This window comes from Vigna unguiculata, chromosome 3, assembly GCF_037176805.1.
Source record: "Vigna unguiculata cultivar grain cowpea cultivar isolate G323 ecotype 2 chromosome 3, ASM3717680v1, whole genome shotgun sequence".
NCBI classification, from domain to species: domain Eukaryota; kingdom Viridiplantae; phylum Streptophyta; class Magnoliopsida; order Fabales; family Fabaceae; genus Vigna; species Vigna unguiculata.
Window position 1 is genome coordinate 66,461,346 of NC_140794.1, and position 16,777 is coordinate 66,478,122.

General features: G+C 30.7%; 2 protein-coding genes across 3 annotated transcripts; both read right to left on the reverse strand.

The window, feature by feature from the left end:
* Positions 1–451: 451 nt before the first annotated feature.
* On the reverse strand, positions 452–8,061 carry LOC114178413 (polyubiquitin). Of its 2 annotated transcripts, XM_085670818.1 has the most exons (3): positions 7,137–8,061; positions 1,769–1,773; positions 452–1,621 (listed from the first exon to the last, which is right to left on the reverse strand). In XM_085670818.1, exons 1-3 carry the CDS (start codon positions 8,041–8,043, stop codon positions 704–706), a joined length of 1,830 nt encoding a protein of 609 aa, XP_085526944.1. In that variant the 5' UTR covers positions 8,044–8,061; the 3' UTR covers positions 452–703. The 2 variants fall into 2 exon arrangements, with proteins under 2 accessions (XP_085526944.1, XP_085526943.1); XM_085670817.1 differs by lacking the exons at positions 1,769–1,773; positions 7,137–8,061 and adding an exon at positions 1,941–2,073.
* Positions 8,062–13,475: 5,414 nt separating this feature from the next.
* LOC146888023 (polyubiquitin) lies at positions 13,476–15,727 on the reverse strand. Its single transcript, XM_085670816.1, has 2 exons — positions 15,579–15,727; positions 13,476–15,003 (listed from the first exon to the last, which is right to left on the reverse strand). Exon 2 carries the CDS (start codon positions 15,001–15,003, stop codon positions 13,630–13,632), a length of 1,374 nt encoding a protein of 457 aa, XP_085526942.1. The 5' UTR covers positions 15,579–15,727; the 3' UTR covers positions 13,476–13,629.
* Between the last annotated feature and the right edge of the window lie 1,050 nt (positions 15,728–16,777).

The window sequence follows — 16,777 nt, forward strand, 5'->3', positions numbered from 1 at the left end:
GGTCGGAGTGTAGATTTCTACAAATCCTTTCAGAAAACAACACATCCCTGTACCTAGCCACAATCTTCATTGAATCACAGATGCATTTCACGCTGCATGAGCAATCTGAAATGGGTCTAAAACATTCCAATTCTTCCCAAACAATTCCTTTGCACAATCTCTCTTAAATCTTCACAGATATCTCTGGTGAATTTTGGAAAATCCAAGCATTGAAGATCATGTAATTCAAAAAAGAACCATCACGTTACAACTCTCCCACGCATCAAAGAGAGGATCATCTTATTAATAGGCAAGAGTTTACATGAAAGAAAAGCAAGAATATAAAACAAAGGTAAAAGGAAATAAATGGCCGCAGCAGAAATATGGTTCGGGCGAAAGGTCATACATAAGAGGCAATAAAACAAACAGAAAACGGCCCAAGCTGGATGCTTATTCAGAGCAACAAATCACATAATATAAATACACATATATAGTATATATAAGAAAAATATTACACATATACATACATAAAAAAAGCTATTTTGTAATAGTTATATAGTTAACAAACAATAGCGATGATACTAGTCTTTCAATCTTTTGTTGAATTACAAACATATACTAGTCTTCGAACATAAGAAAAGCACCCAACCGAGAACTGCAGCACACGATTTCAATTGACACTGGACACAATAGATAGCTGGACATAATAGACACGAAGCTTAGCTTAGAAACCACCGCGAAGGCGAAGGACAAGGTGCAGGGTAGATTCCTTCTGAATATTGTAGTCTGCCAAGGTACGACCATCTTCCAATTGCTTCCCGGCAAAGATAAGCCTCTGTTGATCAGGTGGGATTCCCTCCTTGTCCTGAATCTTTGCTTTCACATTATCAATTGTATCAGAGCTCTCCACCTCCAAGGTAATGGTCTTCCCTGTCAGAGTCTTCACAAATATTTGCATACCCCCACGAAGCCTTAACACCAAATGAAGAGTGGATTCCTTCTGGATGTTATAATCAGCAAGTGTACGCCCATCTTCCAGCTGCTTCCCAGCAAAGATAAGCCTTTGCTGGTCTGGTGGAATACCCTCTTTGTCCTGTATCTTTGCCTTTACATTGTCAATGGTATCAGAACTTTCAACCTCCAAAGTAATAGTTTTTCCCGTCAGAGTCTTGACAAAAATTTGCATGCCACCACGAAGCCTCAAAACCAAGTGCAGGGTAGATTCTTTCTGGATGTTATAATCCGCAAGGGTTCTTCCATCTTCAAGCTGTTTCCCGGCAAAGATAAGCCTCTGCTGGTCTGGGGGAATACCCTCCTTATCCTGAATCTTGGCTTTAACATTATCAATGGTATCTGAACTCTCCACCTCCAAGGTAATAGTTTTCCCGGTCAAAGTCTTCACAAAGATTTGCATGCCACCCCTCAAACGAAGCACCAAGTGGAGCGTGGACTCCTTTTGAATGTTGTAATCAGCAAGGGTTCTTCCGTCCTCAAGTTGTTTACCAGCGAAAATCAACCTCTGCTGATCCGGAGGGATACCTTCTTTGTCCTGGATCTTAGCCTTCACATTATCAATGGTATCAGAGGATTCCACCTCCAGGGTGATAGTTTTTCCGGTCAAAGTTTTCACGAAGATTTGCATCTGTACAATCGGAAACTAAATCATCAAAACAGTGACATAAATAGGCAATTCAATCAAACGACAAACCCTAATTCCTCCAGAATATACATAAAACAATTAAACCACATATCTAATCCCTAAAAAATATATGAAAAAATAATTTAAAACACCTTCTAACTATAATTTGGTATAAATGCAACACACGCAACAATTCGATAGCAGAATCCAATTGACAGCTCTATCAACACAATTAAAAGAAACAAAAAGATCGGTACGAGAATACGATAATTACCGAAAAACTAAGCTTAAGACAAGAATGGAAGAGAAATAAGAAACGAACCTTGAAAGAAAGAGAGAAAGACCAAAATATCAAGAAACTGCGAGATTGGGAAATTAGGGCTGAAAGATTGAGAATTGCAATGGATATATGGAAGGTGGGAATGGTGAGTCGTATTTATAGGTTGGACGCGAAGACTCTTGACAAAAATATCAATAAAGTTTCGAATAAATGTTTGCCACGTGTATGGCGTGTTGGCTGACACGGCACGATAAGCATTACAAACGCAACGGATTACGTTCTCTCTACAATGCTCTGGCAAATTCTATATTTTGCTTGTAACATCGTTAACCACACATGCTTGACTCTTAACTTAGTATCTTCTTCCTTTCAAACTACTCGAAACACCTGTTTACACCTTTTTTATTATAATAAAAAATAAAAGATAAATTTATCATAATCATCAAAATAATAATAATAATATTACTAAATTTATACAATAAATAATTTATAATTTTACATTGTATAACTAGTCAGATGGTACTCAATTTCATTCAAATGTATCCATTTCATATTCCTTTTTAAAATGTGTCAATCCGATCCTAATTTTTCTAAAAATATCTCAATTAAGTTTCTTTCACCAAATATTATTAATATCGTTAACGGTATGGATATTTAAAATGACTTATAAAATTAAGTATTAATATTTATATTAAAAGTTAGTGGTAAAAGTCATCAATAGAGTTTAAGCATTGATACATGAATAAAGTTTTCAATTGACATCTTTTGAAAGCTAATGGCAGATCTATATGGGGGCAGGAAGAGACCCCGGCCCCCCAAAATTTTCTTTTTTTTTTCAGTTTATATATATATATATTATATATAAACTGTAGGTAATGCATATTATAAATTAATAAAAATTACATTTTTTATTTTTTATTTTATATTTATTTTATTTAAACATAACATTTAATATAAATACATAATAAAACATAAAATTAAATATAATAAAAAATAAAAATATTCAGGTTTAATTTTTTTTTTTGTTCTTGTTTTTATTTAAAAATTGATACTAGGATTAGGTTAATTACACCAATAAAGTAAATTATTCATATTAAGAATCTCAATTTTAATGAAAAGATCATTGATTTGGTTCGAGAAATTTAACGAAATTTATCCTAAAAGACCGAATTACATCAGTTTTTCAAAAATCGGAACCAAATTGAGATCAAAAAAACATTAGAGGACCAACTTAACATTTTTAAAGGAAAGCATGAATCAAAAGAGTAATTAAACCAAATATTTATTGAAATAATTTTTATTTTCCTTTTCATTGTCTTTTTAGTTTTTCACAAATTGTAATAATCTCTCACTCTCATATGTCTTTTTTTTTGTTTTTAAAGATAAAAAATTAGACATAAACTCATTATATTTCTCATTTATCTTCTTCCTTCCTCGTCCCTTGTCTTAATTGATAATGAAAACATTATTTTTTTTATCTCATGAGCTTTTTGTATATTCATTTTTTTTATGAATATAGAAAAAATAATAATGTATTGTGTATTAATAATAATGAATATATTTTTGTTTTAATAATTACATGCGTTAATTTTTTATTAGATTATGATCAATTATTTTTTAGTATTGTTTACAAAAAAGGTATATTGATAAAGAATGGAAGAATAAATGAATCGTTTAAGGGTGATGAAAAGGAAATTATTGACTAAAACAAGATAGATTCTACCTCTTCACATATGTTGAAGTATTATACTAATAAGTCATTTTTTGAAGCATTATACTACTTATCGAATCTAATAATCTCAAAATTATATTACTTTGGCCCCTCCAGCACTTTTCGTCAAGATCTGCCACTTCAATAAAAAATATATAAATTTTTAAAATAGTTGTTAAATATGAAATTACAAAAAAAAAATATGAATATAAAAAAAATAAAATACCTGTTAAAGATAAAATAGATTTTTAAAATAACAATTAAAGATAAATAATTTATAAAATAAATAATTTTTAAAATAATAATTAAATTTAAAATTAGAAAAACGAAATGCAAAAACAAAGACAGTATTATTTTTATACATTGTTATAGATAGTTAATTGAGTTAAAAAAATTGTACTTTTTTAATGTAAAGTGATAAAATTAATAATATTAATAAGAATAAAATTAATAATAGATTATACTAAAAATGGTTACAAAAAAAAATTATGTTTATATGTACCGTTATAGATATGTATAAAATCAAATTATCAAAGAAAAGAATATGTTTGTATTTACCGTCGATTAAAACGCAATAGTTATTAAAATAATTGACGGTTTAAATTAGTTGTTTTTTTTATTTTATAATTATAATATAAAAATACTTAGTAAAAATACTATACAACAGCTTATCATCACCCTTCTCGCATCTTATTTATTTTTCATTCATAACAAGCCATTTAAGAGATTGATGAATTTATTTGAAATCAGTCCATCACTTTATTAGGATGTAAAAACAATTTACACTGAGATATATGTTAATAAGACCTGCAATCAATAAAGAATAGATATCGTAAACAGATATCACAGCTTATAATTTTTATATTTGTCTGTGGCTCATAAGTATTCATGAGTAAAATCTACATCGAATAATTAATATTCACTAATATTTATTATCCGTAAATATTTTAATACTCATTTCTAAATAGATTAAGAGTATTATATTATATGTATCCATTACCTGAATAAAAAATTAAAATTAAAATTAATTTATATTTTATTAAGTTAAATTTAATTAAAATTTAATATTTATTTTATTGGATAATATTTAATTAAAATTTAATTTAATTTATATTTTTTTCATATTTTTTGTAATTTTATTTAAATTTCAGTTTAAAAAGTTATAAAATATATATTTTTTAAATATTCATGGTATCTAGAATATCCATAAATTTTAAAAAACTTATGAATATTTTATAAAAAGTACCCATGGATAATGAGAAGGACAATAAGTAAATTAAAACTTTTTGTTAGGAATTGAATTACAAATAGACAATATCTACAAATAGACAATATCTACGCCCATCTAATCCATTGCTATTCTATGCCTACTTATTAATAGAACCAATATGATACCATAATATCAATATCCTTATCCACATATACTCTACTCGTTCTATCCTAATTTAAAGAAAAACATGATTAAAATATCAAATTTTTAGATTATCTTTTATCAATTAGTTTAAAAATATAATATCTTATCTTTTGTAAATATTCATACAATATTATTTAAATAAATTATTTAAAATTTGTTTAAAATCTATAAATATTATACATTATATTTTATTTAAATTTATAATTAAAATATGATATTAAATATTTTTTTAAAATATTTATAAATATTCAACATATATTAATGAATATTAAACAAATACATAAATATCCACACGGATATAAAAACAAGTACAAAATAAATATTCATCCACTTAATAAAATACGAAAAACTAGTACTTATATCGAATCCACTCCATTAACTTCTCTACTTCTTACATCTTGCCCAAAGAAAGTGTATGTTCCTTTCAATTTGACAAATGAAAATAAAATGAGATTTATGGAAAGGGAAGCACCGCCATATACCCTCCCTTAGTATGATGTCAAACTAGATCGATGAAATATTTTCCAAAATTTAAGATTCTATGAAAATCAAATAAAAAAAAGATGAACTCCACAAGAAAATGTCTAGAAACATGATCTTGGAAATTACTGAGAAATAAAAACTAAAAGGTTTGAGATATAAAATCTGAAAAAAAATAAGATAACACATAACAAGAAAATAAAAAAAAAAAATTTATCCTGAAAGACTTTTTATAGTCCTAATGAATCTTACGTGTTAATTCAAATACAATTACGTGGATGCATCCTATAACCTTTAAATAGGAGATGTATCAACTAAAAAACTACATTATTCATCATGAAGAGTTGAGAGAGAAGGAACTAATTAGAACAAATGCAGGCTGCGCTGAATTTATTTAATTGTGCTTAATATCTAAGTAAGGAAAAACTTCACTAAAAAGGAAACAAGTTTACATCTATATACAGACACTCACACTACGGAGACACTTCTACTATATTTATATAATTTTAGAAGAATAATCCATGAATTAAGAAAAACGTGTGTTATTATTTTAGGTAGGAAAGTTGGGCAATTATACTTGAGAGAAAAACTATAATTAGAGATTTTATTAAATAAAAAAGTTATTTTCATTTTTTAAAAAATAAAAATTACAAAATTAAAAGGACATATCTTATATCTTATTTTTGTATTATAAAAAAGTATGATTTAATTTCTATCATCACTAAAAAATAGAAAATTCATTACCAAAATTAATATTAAAATAGATATTTTTAATACTAAATTTAGTAGTAAATAATAATGAATAAGGCAACCTAACTCAGTTCCATACTTAAAATGATTGATTTATCCAATGCTAGTTTGGTAGCATTCAAAATAAACCACGATTCATAAAAAAATCATCGAAAAACTGAGGCGACTTACCTTAAAATTTTATTTACAGTGTCAAGAATTAAATTTTTTGACTCGATTTAACTTTATTTTAAACTCGATTAAACTTTACTTTTAACTTTGTTAACAGTATATCTCTAATTTGAATAGAATGCACTCAACAATACTTCTAGAATAGCTTAATTTTAAACCGTTCAAATTCAGAACAAAGTAAAATAGAAGATTTTGTTCAAGTTTAATGTGATTTAGCTATCAGAAGTTTAATGCAATTCAATGGTTTTGAACCGTCCCTAATGTTATACAAGGATTTATCCGCAACACAAGACAACACCAACAGCAAGCAAAGTTTAACAATCCTTGCGATTAAAACATTCGAGACAACCTACATCATATGGACTAAAAGAATAATCAATATGGTTCTTCCTTCTTTCTAGGTACCAAGATGGCAGAAAGTTATGACATAAGATCCTCCAAGAGCCTAGTTCTCAATATTTATTTCTACCCTTATATCAAATTTAGTTCCTAGAAAAAATAATCTACTTAATAAAAATTCAAGAATGAAAGAGTGATGCAAATTTCTAAAAGTAATTTGTGAAACGAGAAAGATATTTTTTATTTGATTTAAAGAACACACGAGTTCAGGGGATCATTTTGAAAACATAACAGCAGTACATACATACACAATCTGGTGATCAAGAGTACAAGGAAACAACAGTTGGTGAAAAGTGAAAAAGTTAGAAGCCACCGCGAAGGCGAAGGACAAGGTGGAGGGTGGATTCCTTCTGAATGTTGTAGTCTGCCAAGGTGCGACCATCTTCCAATTGTTTCCCGGCAAAAATAAGCCTCTGCTGATCTGGTGGAATGCCCTCCTTGTCTTGAATCTTTGCTTTCACATTATCAATTGTATCAGAGCTCTCCACCTCCAAGGTAATGGTCTTTCCTGTCAGAGTCTTCACAAATATCTGCATTCCACCACGAAGCCTCAACACCAGGTGCAGAGTAGATTCCTTCTGGATGTTATAATCAGCAAGGGTTCGCCCATCTTCCAGCTGCTTCCCAGCAAAGATAAGCCTTTGCTGGTCTGGTGGAATACCCTCTTTGTCCTGGATCTTTGCCTTTACATTATCAATGGTATCAGAACTTTCAACCTCCAAAGTAATGGTCTTTCCTGTCAACGTCTTTACAAAAATTTGCATTCCACCACGAAGCCTCAAAACCAAGTGCAGGGTAGATTCTTTCTGGATGTTATAATCCGCAAGTGTTCTTCCATCTTCAAGCTGTTTCCCGGCAAAGATAAGCCTCTGCTGGTCTGGGGGAATACCCTCCTTATCCTGAATCTTGGCTTTAACATTATCAATGGTATCTGAACTCTCCACCTCCAAGGTAATAGTTTTCCCGGTCAAAGTCTTCACAAAGATTTGCATGCCACCCCTCAAACGAAGCACCAAGTGGAGCGTGGACTCCTTTTGAATGTTGTAATCAGCAAGGGTTCTTCCGTCCTCAAGTTGTTTACCAGCGAAAATCAGCCTCTGCTGATCCGGGGGGATACCTTCTTTGTCCTGGATCTTAGCCTTCACATTATCAATGGTATCAGAGGATTCCACCTCCAGGGTGATAGTTTTTCCGGTCAAAGTTTTCACGAAGATTTGCATCTGTACAATCGAAAACTAAATCATCAAAAACAGTGACATAAATAGACAATTCAATCAAATCGCAAACCCTAATTCCTCCAAGATATACATGGAACAATTAAGCCACAAACCTAACTGCTAAAAAATAAATGGAAAAATAATTTAAACTTCTTCTAACCAAAAATCGGTATAAATGCCAACACATGCAGCAATTCGATGGCAGAATCTAAAAAGACAACTCTATCAACACAATTAAAAGAAACAAAAGGATCGGTACGAGAATACGATACTTACTAAAAGACATGGCTAAAACGAAAAACTGAACCTAAGATAAGAATAGGAGAGAAGTAAGAGACATACCTTGAAAGAAAAGAGAGAAAGACAAAAAGATCAAGAAACTGCTAGAATGGGGATTTAGGGCTAAGAGACTGAGAATTGCAATGATCGATGAATGAGGGATGGGAATGGTGAGTCATATTTATAGGTTGGACGCGATGACTCTTGAGAAAAATATCTATAAAATAGGGAATAAAAATTTGCCACGTGTATGACGTGTTTACTGACACGACACGATAAGCATTACAAATGCAACGGATTACGTTACCATACATGCTATCTTGACTCTTAAATTAGTATCTTCTTTCCTTAAAATCCTTAAAATAACTCCTCGAAAATGTTTTCATTATTCTTACTATAATAAAAAATTAAAGATAAATTTTATGATAATCATTAAAATAATAATAATAATAATACTAAATTTATACAATAAATAATTTTGATAACTTTATCAATATATAATTTTTGTATTATAAATAGTTAATTGAGTTTAAAAAAACTTTATAAATTTGTTAATGTAAAGTAATAAAATAAATTATATTAATAAGAATAAAATTAATAATAAATTGCATATACTATAAATGGTTACAAAGAGAAATTCTGTTTATTTACTTTATAGATATGTATAAAATAAAATTGTCAAAGAAAAAAAAAGTTTGTATTTACTGTTGATTAAAACGGAATAGTTATAAAATTAATTGAGGATTTAAATTATTTGTTTCTTTTTATTTTATAATTGTAACATATAAAATACATAGTAAAAATGCTATACAACAACTTATCATCACCCTTTTTCTCTTTTTATTTATTTTTCATTCATAACTAGGCCATTTAAGAGATTGATAAGTTTATTATTTGAAATTAATCCATCACTTCTTACATCTCACCCAAAGAAAGTGTAAGTGATTTATATAGAAATGAATAAAAAGGTCCTGATTCAGAAAATAAAATGAGATTTTTGGAAAAGGAAGCATCACCATATACCCTCCCAAGTATGATGTCAATCTAAATCGATGAGATATTTTCCAAATTTTAGGATTATATGAAATCAAATAAAAAAGAGGTGAACCCTCTAACTCAGTTCCAAAGTTAATAATGATTAATTTATCCAATGCTAGTTTGATAGCATTCAAAATAAACCATGTTCCATAAAAATTCATCGGACTTACCTACAAACTTTATTTACAGTGTACAAAATTCAAATTTTTAAACTCGATTCAACTTTACTTTAAAATTTGTTAAAAGGAATACAATGTACTCAACGATATGTAAATTCAGAAAGCCCAAAATCCTCAAGAAATTAAAAACACAAAAACCCTAGCTAAAATCGGAAAATATGCTAATGGATAATGATATTTTGCAGATTTCAGAATCGAAAAGCAATTGCATGAATCTAGATTCAAAGATGATAAAACCAGTAAGCATAGATCAAACATTCCCAATTGAAAACATTGGATCGAGAGTACGATGATTAAGAATCCCGAGGCAAAATCAATCGATTGAAACTAATCCATCAGGGTGAGGAAAAAGATGAAAAATAACTAATATTGAACAATTTATACTCTTAACCATCAAAAAGAACTAATATGTGTATTTGTTTTACTGTGTATCGTTCTTAGTTATATTATCACTAATATTTTATTAAATTTGTCAAAATCTCTCTCACACGCAAATACGCATATATAAAAAAAAAAAATCTCATTACGAGAATTAAACATACATATCTATTTATAATATTTAGACAATTAAACATTTTTCACTCTATCAATGTTTAACATTCTCACTTAAAAGTATTCTTTATATTTTTTTTTTCATGTTACACACATAGTTGAAAACTACAAAAATAACAAAAACAAAACAAGTTATCACATTCTTTCATATCACATTTTTAACAATTACACCCCATTATTCAAATTATACATTTATCACTATTAACAATTTATCTTATTTTTGAAAAACTCGTGAAATGGACTCAAATTATACCCTTATCTTATTAGCTTGAAAATCTGTTTCATTTATCACTTAACCTTATACACTTTTAACTAACAAACAACGCATCTAATTTAAAACTTCACTCATACGAACTATAATTGAATATATATATTTTATGCATTAAAATACGAATTATATAGTTTAATATCCGTTTTATTCACACATTACTAATTATTATTATCTATAAGGAATATTAATTTAAGTTTGTAATATTTTATTGTACAGACGTAGTTTTAAAACAGTTTCAACAAACAAACAAAATTGTAATTTGATAATTTGGTAACATTTTGTTATAAAGTGCTCATTTGTATTAGTAATTTTTTTGGTTATTGTAGATAAAAGAAAAAACAGAATGAACACTTATGCAGTTTTTTTTTTTTTTTAAATTAGAAATTTTAAAGAACACTTATGATAAAATAGAACAACAATTTTTCTAAAAGTACTATATGTATGTTTTTTATTAGGTTCTTACTTGATTATATAACATGGATAACATTTTTTTTGTACAATTGATAATTTATTAAAGACATCATATTTTTATCATATATATCAGCACTTATTGTTCATTGTAAGCCTCATTTCTTTTCAGCTCTTACGAGTTTGGGCCTGGCCTTTTCGCAGACCCAAGGCCAGCCCCTGGAAAGGACCCCAACCCCTGCCTAACTCTCACACTCTCACTTTTCACCTTTTCAGAAAAACCAGTTCCTCTTCCATTTCTCTCTGCTGAGACTTGAGAACTTTGCTAGGGCACAGTGGACTTTCTCCTTGAGATAGCTGGAATCCTTTCGTTTTCAAGTAAGTAACTCTTAGGGTCTCCTAGCATTTTCCCTTTTATTCCTCACTGTTTGGATACATGGGTTGGCGTAGGGTTTAACTTTATGCCATGTGTTGTCCCAATTTTCGTGCTGCAGCTCGCTACTGTAGTTCCTGAAGCTGTAGTCCTCCTTAGTTGTGGACTTGTTTCTTTTAGCGTCCAAAAAGGTAAGGGAAGCTAAGGTTTCGTTTCTTTTTAGTATTTTTGCTTATTTCTGGAATGTATTGTGCCGGTAAGGCTTGAAAGTTGAGTGTATGGAAATGATTTATGCGTGTTTATGTTTGGTTGAGCGAGATGTGCATGTGCCAACAGGTGAGAAACCTGCTAATCTCGCCCAAGCGAGTGACTCTCGTCTAAGCGAGAGTAGCAGGGTCTCGCCTTGGATTTCATCTCGAGTTGTCGCCTAGGCGACCTGTGTTATTTTTTAGCGAGATGTTGTCGCCTGAGCGAGAACTCGCATGAAATCCTACAGTGGCCACTGTTGAACTCTCGCCTAGGCGAGAAGGGGTCGCCTGAGCGAGAGTAACCCTTACGCCTGGGCAAGGACCTTCAGTTTGGACGAGAATTCGTGACAGGGGTTGTTGTGTTGGCTGATGTGACTCCATATTGTGTTAATTATTTTCTTTGCTCATAGTATGTGGCCATGCTTAGTATGTATGCTTGAATGGGACTGGAATGAAAGTGTTGTTGTGTAATAAGCTATGATTTCATTTGATCGAACATTGGGATGCATGTGATAAGTATGTAATGTGAAACATGATATGCTTGCTGGTGGAATTTCATGAGAATTGGGTGATGGATAGGCATGTGAAATGTATTGGTGAGGAAGTTTCATGGGAAAGCCCTAGTGATATGTATATATAGATGCATGCCTAGTGTATACCTTAATATAGGAGATGTCTAGATAAAGGAGGGTATCCTGAACTCTAATAAGCATTCACGCTCACGTAGAGCAGGTGGTGAGAGTGGCAGGAGGTTCTTATTTTGAGACAGTTTGGGCCCGAAACAATAGAGGATTAACCCTGTGTGTGGTTGGGTGATAACCCCTGCGTCTAAACTCTGCTTAGTTTAGAAACCAGCACAAGCGCATACTTCCTTTGGAATTCTATATCAAATGTATGATCCGAATATCGAGTCATAGTAATTGCATTTGATGGTCCTCACATGATTCTGAGTGTTTCCTAGGAACATGTTAATAGTTTGCTTTGCTTTGCCTTGTAAATGCTCTATAAATTGTTAAAGAATATTTTCACTCTAGCTTACCCTTTTATTTTGTCTATGATCACTTTTTCTCTTTGCGATGATCACCCTATTGGTGGAAGCAAATGGAAAGCACTTTAAAGGTGGACCTGATGATAAGAGTGGTGAGGCGTAGAGGGTCCTGTCACCTCTGGCTCTTGGGGAGCATTTTTATGACATCAGTGCCTTTTGTTTCTCCTGACTCTAGAGGTTTTATTTTGTGTACTACTGAAATTTAGTAAATTACTCTGGGATGTCACCTTCATTACTATTATCAAAAAGTTACATTTAAAATACCCATTTAAAAAAGTTACAGTTCAAAAAAATTACACTTAAATAACCCTACCCATTAAAAAAATTATAGTTCAAAAGAATTACACTTAAATAACCGCGTTACATAAAAAAACTAGTATATAATACTATCACAAAGTTTTCAAAAAATCACTCAAAATCTAGTTATTCCACACAAAAGGTCAAATTTTCTCATAATACTTTAATCATCAAACTAAACAAGTTGATATACAATTATTTCAACAAAAATATTAGAAAAACAGAAAAACTCTAGAAAATAACTTCTTCCTATATATATATATATATATATATATATATATATATATATATATATATATATATATATATATTTGTATAACAAATTCAAAGCTTAAAAAAATAATGGATGAAGATAAAGAAAAATAATTCAATAATCTCACTACATATTCATAAAAGGGTGTGGGTATTTAGTTTAGAAAAAAAAAACAGAGGAAAGTGTACAATAATAATGAATAACATTATTACTTAGGTGTATTTTTGTCACAATAAGAAATCCTATATTTTGAACTTTCTATATATGATAATGTAAATTATACTGTTAATCTTTTTATTTAAAGGACAAGGTAATTCAATGAATATTAAATTACATAAAAGAAATCATGAATAGCATTATTATTCATTGGTGTATTTTGAACTTTCGATAACAGCAAGTATCGCAATATAAATTTTGGACACCTATGGACATACACACGGTTCATTAACGATCCAACAGTTTTCCTATATTCAAATTACTCGAGCTAGATTGGAAAAATAGAAAGTACTGTTATTATAAAGTAGAACAGTGCGCAGCAATAATTCAAATAAACCAGTTTCAGAACATACCAGCAGCACCTAACATGCTGCAAAACAAGGGTACACAAATGACATTGATATTAAACACAACAAGAGGAAAACGTTCAAAGGCCACCACGAAGGCGAAGGACAAGGTGAAGGGTGGATTCTTTCTGAATGTTGTAGTCTGCCAAGGTACGACCATCTTCCAATTGCTTCCCAGCAAAAATAAGCCTCTGCTGATCTGGTGGGATGCCCTCCTTGTCCTGAATCTTTGCCTTAACATTATCAATTGTATCAGAGCTTTCCACCTCCAAGGTAATGGTTTTCCCTGTCAGAGTCTTCACAAATATCTGCATTCCACCACGAAGCCTCAACACCAAGTGCAGAGTGGATTCCTTCTGGATGTTATAGTCTGCAAGGGTACGCCCATCTTCCAGCTGCTTCCCAGCAAAGATAAGTCTCTGCTGGTCCGGTGGGATGCCTTCCTTATCCTGAATCTTTGCCTTCACATTGTCAATAGTGTCAGAGCTTTCAACCTCCAAAGTAATGGTCTTTCCTGTCAACGTCTTTACAAAAATTTGCATTCCACCACGAAGCCTCAAAACCAGGTGCAGGGTAGATTCTTTCTGGATGTTGTAATCCGCAAGGGTCCTTCCATCTTCAAGCTGTTTCCCGGCAAAGATAAGCCTCTGCTGATCTGGGGGGATACCCTCCTTATCCTGAATCTTTGCTTTCACATTGTCAATTGTATCTGAACTCTCCACTTCCAAAGTTATGGTCTTTCCTGTCAACGTCTTAACAAAAATTTGCATTCCACCACGAAGCCTCAAAACCAGGTGCAGGGTAGATTCCTTCTGGATATTATAATCCGCAAGAGTTCTTCCATCTTCAAGCTGTTTCCCGGCGAAGATAAGCCTCTGCTGGTCTGGGGGAATACCCTCCTTATCCTGAATCTTGGCTTTCACATTATCAATGGTATCTGAACTCTCGACCTCAAGGGTAATGGTCTTCCCAGTCAAAGTCTTGACAAAGATTTGCATGCCACCCCTCAAACGAAGCACCAAGTGGAGCGTGGACTCCTTCTGAATATTGTAATCGGCAAGGGTCCTTCCATCCTCCAGTTGTTTACCAGCAAAAATAAGCCTCTGCTGATCCGGAGGGATGCCCTCTTTGTCTTGGATCTTGGCCTTGACATTATCAATGGTATCTGAACTCTCCACCTCCAAGGTTATGGTTTTTCCAGTTAAAGTCTTCACAAAAATCTGCATACCACCTCTTAATCGAAGCACCAAGTGGAGGGTGGACTCCTTCTGAATATTGTAATCGGCAAGGGTTCTCCCATCCTCGAGTTGTTTACCAGCAAAAATCAACCTTTGTTGATCCGGAGGGATACCCTCTTTGTCCTGGATCTTAGCCTTGACATTATCAATGGTGTCAGACGATTCTACTTCAAGGGTGATGGTCTTGCCAGTCAAAGTTTTCACAAAGATCTGCATCTGTTCAAACAGAAACTAAACCGTCAATAACATAGATATGCAGGCCTAGTTCAACCACAAACTCTAGCCTCAGATATGACGAAAGAGTTTGAATAATAAACTCATGATTATAAACCGAAGATGTATATGGGAAATTTGGCTAACAACAAACCGATTACAGAATCCATCAAACCACAAACTCCAGCCCCCATTAATGATTAAAAAATTTGAATCACAAAACCCTAAATTAAAAACCGATAAAGTATACGGGAAATTTTGCGTTAAATAAAGGGATTACAGTCTCAATTTGACCACAAACCATAGGTCCTTAAAAAGGATCAAACAAATTAAGTCACAAACCCTAATCAAGACCGAAAAAATATTGCATAAAACAAACGGATTAAAGAACAAGAAAAGGCGATATAATCAATTATGGTTCCACGACCAAAAAATCGACCAACAAAGATTAACACAGGTAAAAGATCGAGGCGTGGATATGATCAACGAGGAAGACCTAAAGTACAACTCAATAAACTGAGGCTAATCAGATTGCGATTTGATGAAAAAACTTAAAAAGGGAGAGAAGAGAAAGGTACCTTTAGAATTGAGACGGAAACTCGAATCAAGGAAAAAGAAGCAAAATAGGATTTTGAGATTGAGATTTGGGAATATAGCGTAGCTATGTATGCGGAGAAGGAGGACGAATGAGTAGTATTTATAACGTGGTTTCGCTGAATGAATGACCAAAATATCAATGGACTAACCAATAATAATATGCCACGTGTATGATTGTCGGCAAGATAAGCATTACTTCATGGATTACGTTTCTTTCTACATTAATCTGGTACATTCCATAATTTGTTTCTAATATCGTTAAAGATAATATCATCATAAAATGATTTTCTTGCGCCAATACCTCTTTTGATCTTTTTTATAGCAAGTTTTTATATATGTATGATAGCAAAAATCTTAAAGGATTTTTACTTTAAATTCAAATGTTAAGAAAATAAATTAAGTAAATTATTTTTATAAATTAAATATTAGTTATTTTAAACTAATTTTTATAATATGTTAAAAATAAGTATATATTAAGCTTATGATAGTTTTACTCATTTAATTTTATCGATTTACAATTATTTACTTTTGAATTTGAATTTGAATTTGAATAAAATGACAATAAAATAAATTGTTTTATTGTATACTCATATTTGATATAAGGTTTTTCTATAATCTGAAAAGGCGGAACATATTAAATATTTATTATAATATCTTTTAATTAATTCACTCGATTTTATTTTTTATAATTTATTTTATTAGATAAGATTAATTATTAACAGTTTTTTTATTTTGTTTAATGTAAACATTGATTAACTATATATATATAGTTACTCATTCTCTAATAATTTAATCATAATTTAAGATATGATTATGTCAAATGAACTTGTTTGAATTTTCTTTTATTGTCGAGAATTTTTGTATAGAATTTTTGTATTGATCGAATACGTGAGTATAAGTAATATTTAAGACTACAAGAAAAAATGTCATTCTAAATAATAATTAATTTTAAAGATTAAAAATAATCGGTTATTATGAGGATTGATTTAAATATTAATTTATGAATTAAAAATTATTAATAATTAAAATAATTTTAAATTGATTACTATAATGAATTAAGATTTAAATTGGTAGTTAACATTAGTTATAAATAAAATTAATAAATTAATTATTTAATTAATATTAATGACTAATTTCGAAACTAATTCACTAAAATAACTAATTTAAAAACTATTTTCAT

Excerpts from the sequence above, each read along its gene's own strand:
- LOC114178413 (XM_085670818.1), bottom strand. The coding sequence starts at position 8,043 with ATGCAAATCTTCGTGAAAACTTTGACCGGAAAAACTATCACCCTGGAG.
- LOC146888023 (XM_085670816.1), bottom strand. The coding sequence starts at position 15,003 with ATGCAGATCTTTGTGAAAACTTTGACTGGCAAGACCATCACCCTTGAA.